This window comes from Aspergillus nomiae (genome assembly GCF_001204775.2).
Source record: "Aspergillus nomiae NRRL 13137 chromosome Unknown contig00688, whole genome shotgun sequence".
Taxonomy (NCBI): domain Eukaryota; kingdom Fungi; phylum Ascomycota; class Eurotiomycetes; order Eurotiales; family Aspergillaceae; genus Aspergillus; species Aspergillus nomiae.
The window spans coordinates 1-9,052 of record NW_015378743.1 but is presented as its reverse complement, the minus strand read 5'-3'; the positions used below and the strand labels follow the sequence as shown (position 1 = coordinate 9,052).

Here is a 9,052-nt window from a genome sequence, read left to right as displayed (position 1 = left end):
AAAAAAAAAAAAAAAAAAGAATAGAAACAGAAATCTTCAATTGTGACTTTAAGTCCTATACAGGTATCCTACTGCGACATTACACCAAAAATAAAGAAAAGGATTGTGCTCAGTTGCAGTTGCAAATTTCACTATTCTGAGAGATCAATACATTAGCGTGGCCATTGTATTATAGATCATTATAGAGTGACCTCTGTCATGTTACAATGGGCTTGTAACTCAGTGGTAGAGTGCTCGCTTCGCATGCGAGAAGTCGAGGGTTCAATTCCCTTCAAGTCCAGTTTCTTTCTTTTTTGGCTTCCTGTGGAACTTTGGTTTTTGGTTCATTTGCGATTGCAAAAAGAGTTCTTGGTTATACGTTTTTTTTAAAGGTAATGTCTTGTTGTTTTCTTAGTGTGCTGTTTTTATGGGTTTGATCTAGCTACTATATTTATGGGAGTCGTTGGGTGATGTTTTTTGTTTAATACTAATGCAGTGATGTTGTTGTTATATATTTCTTGAGGCTAGGTCTCACATACAGATACTGGTATATTTATCCCTTGCGTCTTTTCCTTTCGCCCCCCCACCCCCTTGTTCTTCTTGCTTGTTTGGTCGACATTAGGCTATCGAAAGAATGATAGTTTAGGTCCTTGTGAGTGATTATTCTAGCTTGCTCTGTTTTCTAACTCTAAGGTCCTATGCTAACCCGCACGGTAACCCGTATTCCCTCATATGCCCTAGCTTAGCAACAATCTATGGATAACCCCAGGCCTAGACTGCGTACAGCCGCAGAGCAAGAGACGATAACAATTAACATTATTAGTAAATCATGATATATTAGCAAAGCGCGAAGATTCCAGAAAGCCACCCTTATAATCGCAACCCATGTCCATTAATACCCGCCCAACAAATAACATGACTCCATAACCAAAATAACTAATATCGAAGAAATCTACGGAGCTTGGTAGACTTTGAAACTTTTGAATTCCCAATAAGCCTCTGCAAAGGCTGATGGGTTCGTTGCGACAAAAGTGTTGCACGTGCCCGGACACTGAGATTGTTCGGTGTAGAACTGCTTTTGAGCGCCAAGTTGACCGCACAGGTCGATGTTAGCAATGATGCTTTGGTTGCGGAAATGCGACGGGATGTCGCAGTCGGTGTTGGGGAAGTCGGCCAATGCAGTACCCCAGGTGGATGGGTCTGGGGAGCTGTTGGAATTGGTGATATCGTCTGGGATAGAGTCCCGTGGGAACATCCAGGCACGGATGCCGGCATTTCGCAGTTCCAGGGCGTATACCTAGGTTGTGTTAGGTGGTTTACTGGGAATATAGAGACTCTTGGACTTACACCTCCGCCATTGTTGTTAAAAGGCTCACCGTAGCTTTCTGGCGATCCCTGGACACCACACCCTGCGTTCCCGTTGGTGCTGTTGTCGCAGGTTGTATACACTGTGCTACCGGTCTGCTTTCGTCTGACCTTCATATTGCAGCCCTTCGTCGTGTGCAATGTGACGGCATTGCCTTCAGGCGCATTGTTGGTCGTCTCTAGGACATCGATTTCTCCGTTCACCGGCCAATTGGTGGTATCGGTCAACCACAATGCCGGCCACGTGCCACAACCATAGGGCGTATGAAGAATATCAAAGATGAACAGACCGTTATCATAGCCAGTCTTCGACTCCAGCCGTACAGACTGTCGGCCCTTAACCGCATTCTGATTCGAGGTATCCACTCGCAACACGACGGATGAATCTGTAGCATAAGTGAGATTCAGCGCATTTGCCGCCGCGCGATCTACATATCTAAGCATTACGAATGAGCATAAAACCCCAGATAGCATAGAAGGGTGACGGGCACATACTGGACAAACCCTTCAGTCGGGTCCTCATCATGGTAATAGTCAAAGCGATCGAGAAAGGATGTTCCCGAGTACGTATCTACCAGTTGGTAGTTGAGTGGCGTATAGTCCGGATAGCGATTTGCCTTTGTGCCCTCGACGGCTCCCACAATGACAGCCACGACAACTGCAACGCCTACGACGCCCGCAATCAGCTTTGTGTGCAGTGACCACCCGCGCGGGTTGTACCACGGCTGGGCGGGTCCTGCCGGCGAAGGCGTATATTTAGTGTCTGGGCCTGGAGGGGGCCCCGCATGTTGGAAATCGTTGGCTTCAAGCTTGGGGAGGTGAGCTGTAGCTCCTCCATATCCCGAGAAGTCATCTGCAGGGATGTGCTGTGCTCTGTCTGTCATACTGCAATATGTGGTCTTGTGACTGATCTGAATCAAGGGAGGAGATTAGATATTGAAGTGTGGAAGCATGCGTCGAGTTCTGCAGATGGTGTCAACCAAGTCAATGAACTGGAAAGACAGGAAATCATGTGCTGAGCCAGAGAAGCTGTTAGGATGTTGTCATCCAGAATGCAGGAGGTGGAACGATGCCTCCGATCATGTCCTGTTCAGGAAATCCATGCTGCTGCATGCAGTTGAAATTAATCAGACGTGGGGAACCGAGCAGAGCAAAACATGAGTGGTTGGCAATGCAACGAATACCTCATCGGAGATTGCGTCAGACTCTCGGTGATTCATTCGTTTTACATCGACATCGATGCTCTACCAAGTTTCAATGGTTCTTAATGATTACACGGCCAGCCATCATATTGACTGTTTGCATTCGTCCCTGAGGCACGCACGCTAAACCCAATTGGAGCCATGGTTCATGAGGCCGGTAAACAAAACAACCTCAATAAACAAATATTAATTAAAAATTAATCCAAACTTTATACAGCCAGGTCAAAATTCGATACGACCCCTGGAACCATAGAATGGCTGTTAGGCACAGGGTCCAAGCCAGGGACGAGGAAATAAGCACTGCCAAGACCAAGGAACAAGCAGGCGAAATGGCAATTAAGTGGAGCTGCCGGAATGAGATGGATCATAGGCTGCTTACGGATTCTACAGAGTAACCCTGGCTTTAATTTACGAGTTGCTCGTTTGGGCTGTGTTTTATCTATTTTCTATTTGTGAAATACTAGTTTCGTTGCTGATAGTAGCATACAATTCAATAGACCTTGTCTGGATACCATTTATCCTTACTATGCCCTATACAGTGACTTGTTAATGATAGACCTCCACATGCTATTCCCTCCATATATAGCTAGAAGTTGGCTTCTCGACTAGTAAACAAAAGATATTACTATATATAAAGCCCATCCCAACCCTCAACCCTAGCACTCCTACCACATCAAATCCTATATACAAACCCAACAACTCCCCCAAGAAATGAAGGACAAAGAAAGCACTCTACTGCTTATAACAAGGCGTGCGATCCAACGCCGTAAAAGCAGAAGCACACTTATACTTCCCGCCGGCATTGCAAGCAGTCCCGGGCATACCATCATCGCTCGTCTTTCCGTCCGCGCGATGCGCATTCTTGCACACAGAGGGACAGTCAAGGTTTCCCTGCGTTACGTCCTGGATACGAGTTAGCATATCTCTCTCTTACTCGCTCACGTACTCAAGAACTGAGTGCATTGCTTACGGAGTAGACGCAGCAGTGCGAGCCGTCTTCGAATTCGCATTGGCAGTATGTGCAGGCCTGCGCTGTGAGCGCGCTGGCGAGGAGGAGGAGGCCGATGGAGAGGATGCGCATTTTGGATGAGGGTCTTAGATTGGTTTGGATGAGTGTGTGCCTTTGGGGTTGGTGAGAAGCAGAGGATGGGGGTGAGGGAGTTTATATGGTGGGTGGCTTTCCTAATTGGGTCAGGGGATTTGACCGGATGGTATACAATGTAGGTGCTTATCTATTTAGTTTGTCTACAGTAGACTAGGATGAGTGTCCTGGCGGGGAAAATAATGCAGGGCGCAATTTAGGAAGAACAATAGTACCTCTCTCGGTACTCGGTTGGAAACTGTTCTGGATGGAGGAGGGAATGTGTAGGGTAACTTTGGTAACTAGATCCTTCGGACTCCACCCACGTGTTGAGTACAGATATGGCCATCTGCGGAAATAGTGTATGCTGGGTACTTTTGCCTAAGAAAGGCAGATCCGGCGCAATCAATCCAAAACTATAGTTCACCTGGGTATCCAGAGACATTAAAGCTATACCCCCGAAGATTCACCGAGGTCATAGCTTGAGTTTAGCTACTTCCAGACTGCAATCTACCTTGGCTACGTGCATATGCAAGGTATATTAGGCGTCGCTACCCTAGCTTCTGGTCTGTCGACTCTGTTAGCACGTCGAAATAAACAGCCAGATTATCTCGGAGATATTGACTATGTCAGTGGCGGCGGACAAGCGGTCTAGACTATGGTAGTGATCGACATCGGCGCTAAGCATAGCTGAAGATGCTTGTCTGGGTAGCGTCATTCCTGCGGGAGAAGGATTGGGGCTTGTTGCCCTTTTAGGGGATGTAGGTTGAAGGATGGGTTGAGTGTCTTAGACATTGGGGATTTCTTCCGATACCGCTGGCTACTGTGGGTTTGGAGTATCATATGTTGTTTCTTACGCTATATACCTTGTGGAACAGGTCATTGGGGTCATGGTCAGGTTAAGGAAATGATAGCTTCCTGGAGATATTACCTAGCTACACAGCCAGTAAGAAAGCATTGTAGATCTTACATCGAAACTAGACATAAACAACACATCCACTACCAGACCCACCCTCGAACCATATTCCAAGACAAGCCTTCCACCCTCAAACGCAGCTCCACATGGTACCCGCCGGCCTACCGGAAAACTTCACCCGGAGATTCGCGTCTCCCGTACTTCCGGACGGCAAAGTCATGATAGTCCCTTCTTTCGGGGTTGAATGCTGAGTACCGACAGCATGATCGTTCCGATGATAGACCCGGGCGAGGAAAGCTTGGTCGTGCTGCTGGTGAACGACCTAGTTGCTTGGGGGTTATCTTTCGAAACCGGGATCTTTCAGTTGTGAGGATTCATCAGCAGATAGTATGTTATCTCTGTGTTGGATTTGGTGGTTATTCTGGCGTAGAGGAGCTTTGGTCGCGGGGCTAGTTTCAGGATGCATCTTTTGGGAGCTGGGATTGGAACGCTGACAGTCTATCTATCGGGTAAATAAGTGGTGAAGAGTATACCTCGATCTATTTTACAAAGTTGGCGGGAGAGCTATAACTGAATCCTAGTTTGAATGGAAACCTTGTGGCTGTGGTCTTGTTGGGTGTTCTTGATTGGCATGGAAGTACGAAACTATAGTCTTTGAGGGAGTGTCAAATATGGATTGTGTACTGCTGGGATGGCCATTTCGAATGCCAGACAGGTAGTCCAGGTTATGAGTCGTCTGGATGTCTATATTCTATGGGGTCGGTGGTTCAATAAGCCATATGTACTCGGGCGGCCTTTTATAATACAGGAAAAGATCGTTAGAAATCAGACACACAGCCTGCTGCGCGGCCTTCAATTAGGTATATACAGGAAGAGAGAATTAGCCACCGAGATTGCCAGACAAAGCCACACTATACAGCCCTAGGGAGGAAAACATTGTAGACGCTCGAGCAATGATACGCTAAACGGCAGAGGCGACGCTGAAACACGGATGTATCCCGATAACGGAAGGTCTAGAACACCAAAAGCAAATGTTACACCCAATCACACAAGATTAAAACCATTGATGTGAGTGTTGGAATAAACGACAAGGAGCTTCCAAAAAAAAAAAAAAAATCTATTTGAAAAAGCCAAAGTCCTACCGTTGAGATCTCTGTGATCGCAGGGTGGACTGGCGACGCAAGACAGGGCTCCCACTGAACCACGGCGTATTTTTGTCTCTGGGGTCTTGTCCGGTGGACATGCCGTTCTCCTGAGCCTGGGACAGCCGGTGATCCGTAGACATCTGGCTGAGACTCGAGGCACGGCGGCGCATTCGACGCTCTGCATCCGCAATTTCATGGTGGTTCAAAGCCTCGGATGGAAGCAAGATGGCACGGTCCAGTGAGTAGGGGAGGCCACGATGCCGACCACGGACTTGCATGGCGATGATAACCAACTTTGACAATGTTTGGAACTGACTCGCGAAAGATGCATTGCGCCCGGGTACCCCATGGATAAGCCGACAGTGCCATAGGCGGAGACGACCTCGAAAAGGACCGACCAGATTTGAAACGAGTAATCGTCCTGGCGCTGCAGGCGTCCTCCTTCTACAATGGTGATGATAAACAACCCCAAGAACACGTACCACAAGTCGAAACTCAGCTGCCGCCGCAAGTGAGCTCCAATATAACTCGGCGCGGTCTGGTTCTCATCGTTGTCCTCATCATCTGCAGGGTAGACGCCGAGACTTTTCTCTTCATACACATTGGTTCGACGAAGAGAGATGGCGATCGGAAAAACGGAGATATACATCATGATCATGTAGGATACCTGGACAGCGGGATGCAATTCTGATATGCTGACGACAGCAAAGCCTGCAGTACGCGTGCACGCGGCCTGGTAAAGGCCGTCTAAGATTTTGATACCGGTGGATAGAGAGGTGACTGCCGAATCTTTCAAGTCTAGAATAATGAAAAAGATCAAATCAATCCCGTTCAACGCCACCAGGATGGCAAACAGCCACCAAGTAGCATTGCGGGGGAAGAGAAGGGTGAAGCAGCGACGAGGATGATCTAAGAGAAACTTCAACTCTTCCCACAAGGGGGATTCTTTTCGCACAAGCTTGGACAATACCCAAATGATCAATCGCAACATACAGGGAAAGCCTGTGTTACCGATGATGATGAGGAAGGCCAGCAGAAGCAGGGGAAAGACGGCTTCTTGGAAGGAGCTCATCGAGTCAGGGGTGATGGAGAATCCCACGTCGTTGAAAGAGGATGCAGCCGTGAAGATCGCCCACCAAGGTCGTCCTTGCCCAATACTAGTGACAACCACACCCCAGCGAGTCGTCAGGATCCACGGCACCAAGCAGATAATCCCTAGTAGGTGGAAAAAGACATAGTACGAGATCAGCACGACTGCCAATGTTTTGAGTGCTCGATATTCGATGCCTCCTAGCTCATCCCGTTGCTCCTCGGTCAAGTCAACGAACTGGGAATTACGGCCGACCGTCGCATTCCAGCTCAGATAGGGAAGCGTGTTCCGGTCTCTCTCCTGCGTCAGGGACCGAAACACGCCGGTGAACGTGGGTCTCCGGGTGGTGGTGCGGGCCAGAGGCGATGGATCGCTCAAGTCCGCCGTCTCGCGCACGGTAGGACGGGTGTCTAACCGGGGAAAGGTGGAATTCCTCGTCCGTGTCCGTATCATATCTGGCTCATTGATGGTAATATGCGGCCCCTCCATCGGCCCTACCCGGTCGTCCTCCTCCACATGGCGTGGACTCGGTGGATCGTCGGATTGATTGCTGGTCTTGCGAGCGGCTTCTACCCCTCCACCCTCCTCTTCTTCCAGGACCTCGGGAACGCCACCACGGTCATACTCCCTCGGACTAGGTATCCTCAAGGCACCTTTGGTCCTCCGTTGATTCTCCAAGAAGGCAATGTGATGTTCGGGGCTCAATTGAGCCGGAACCCGGAGACTCCCGAACTCTCGCCTCAAGTTGTTGCTATCGGTTTCTTGCTCGGAGGTATTGCCACTCTCATCTCTGGCACCCGAAGAACTGGGTCCCGAGCCACTGTCGGAAGACGTTTTGTAGATGGCGTCTGGTTGCTCACGGTCCCGGGGGTCTCCTTGATTATCGCGCAACACCACAATGGCGCGACCCCCGACGCCAGCCTCCTCCCGGTTGTGATTTTGGTTATCCTTGTCTTCGCTAATCGTCCGCATTCTGGATCGGGTTTGGCGCAAAGCTCGAGCATCACGAACCACATGCTGAAATCGCTTTTCAAACCAGTACAGTCGGACAAAGACAAGAACGGTGTTGATGAAAATGGGGGTCGTCAGCATGGAGACCCAGTAGAGGATGACCTGCTGGTATGTTTTCAGTAGGTTGAAGTCTATCGTGTTCAGCCCACTCTGCGTGGCGGCCCCCGCTGAGAAGAAGAGCGCATCGATATAAGCGAGGTCGTTTCCTGGGTAGATAATAATCGAGGTGATTATGGCCATCGCAATGATATAAATATAGTGTATCAAGATGTAGTTGAGGCGCAGGCTCCTTAATAGTGGCACTTGCGACTTGACCGAGGCTACCCCGCGAATGAAAGAGGAAAACATCTTGACGACTACGGCTGTACCACCGCTTGGTGATCCTGACGGGGGAACAGTCGTCCGTCTGAGAGTCACGAAATGGTCGGAGAATTCTCGCGTGGCAGATGCACGGGAGGATTCTAGAAATTGGCTGTCGGAATGAAGATCAAAGGTTATCGCGCAATTCTGATGTAGTGTACCGAGGATGACAGCACGATGTCAGCTAGATGATCGACGGATCCAAATTCTCGTGGGAAAAGGTGTCGCAACCGCGAACATGCCGCAGAACCAACCCGTATTGTTAGCGTCTAGTTCTGGCGAGACGACATGCTAGCTGGAGGTATGTTGGAGTCAAGGGCATGGTTGAATGGGACTGATCATGCGATACGATATACCCTCCGTAAGCGGTGTCCGCGGGAGCCTTCACAGTCGATTCCGATGTGAAAGAATGTAGAAAGGGGTAAAGGGAGATATTCTTTGGAAAAATGTGAAAGAGTCCGGAATTTTATTTATTTATCACTGGTTTTTTTTTTCTGGTTTGAAAAGAAAAAATTAGGCTGGACACTAAAGCTGCAGGAAAGGGCAGTGCTAGGGGAGATGGAAAGCGTTAGATTGGGGGAAGCAAAAAAAGCAAACGTGAAATAATCCCTCACTGGAGACAAATCGCCGCAATGGTTCTACTAATCAACATCCGGACGTACTTTAATTTCTCTGCCTGTGGTTTGCAGAAGGAAATGCGCAACCGGCCGCGCTTTTCTGTGGCCGTACCTCCTCGTGGCTCCACCCTTGCCAGACGCCACATCGGTAGATCGCTTACCCGGATTGGCTGTTTCGCCGAGCCAGAGTCCATCTTAACCTTAACCTGAAGGCGGTCGAAAGGTCTCCATCGTCCGGGTCCCCGGGTGCCATCCACTCTTGGCTTTTTCCCTTTTTTTTTTTTTC

The 9,052-nt window shown here is 49.0% G+C and overlaps 3 protein-coding genes across 3 annotated transcripts; all 3 read right to left on the bottom strand.

Moving 5' to 3' along the window:
- Positions 1-931: 931 nt before the first annotated feature.
- Positions 932-2,252, bottom strand: ANOM_011616 (glycoside hydrolase family 16 protein; the record flags this gene model as incomplete). Its single annotated transcript, XM_015556872.1, has 3 exons — positions 1,840-2,252; positions 1,327-1,780; positions 932-1,276 (listed from the first exon to the last, which is right to left on the bottom strand). Exons 1-3 carry the CDS (start codon positions 2,226-2,228, stop codon positions 932-934), a joined length of 1,188 nt encoding a protein of 395 aa, XP_015401051.1. The 5' UTR covers positions 2,229-2,252.
- Positions 2,253-3,278: 1,026 nt separating this feature from the next.
- Positions 3,279-3,627, bottom strand: ANOM_011615 (uncharacterized protein; the record flags this gene model as incomplete). The annotated part of the gene is made up of 2 exons (XM_015556871.1): positions 3,279-3,449; positions 3,517-3,627. 2 exons carry the CDS (start codon positions 3,625-3,627, stop codon positions 3,279-3,281), a joined length of 282 nt encoding a protein of 93 aa, XP_015401050.1.
- A 2,054-nt stretch (positions 3,628-5,681) lies between these two features.
- ANOM_011614 (potassium ion transporter) lies at positions 5,682-8,990 on the bottom strand (the record flags this gene model as incomplete). The annotated part of the gene is made up of 3 exons (XM_015556870.1): positions 8,812-8,990; positions 6,050-8,261; positions 5,682-5,981 (listed from the first exon to the last, which is right to left on the bottom strand). Exons 1-3 carry the CDS (start codon positions 8,958-8,960, stop codon positions 5,682-5,684), a joined length of 2,661 nt encoding a protein of 886 aa, XP_015401049.1. The 5' UTR covers positions 8,961-8,990.
- Positions 8,991-9,052: the final 62 nt, after the last annotated feature.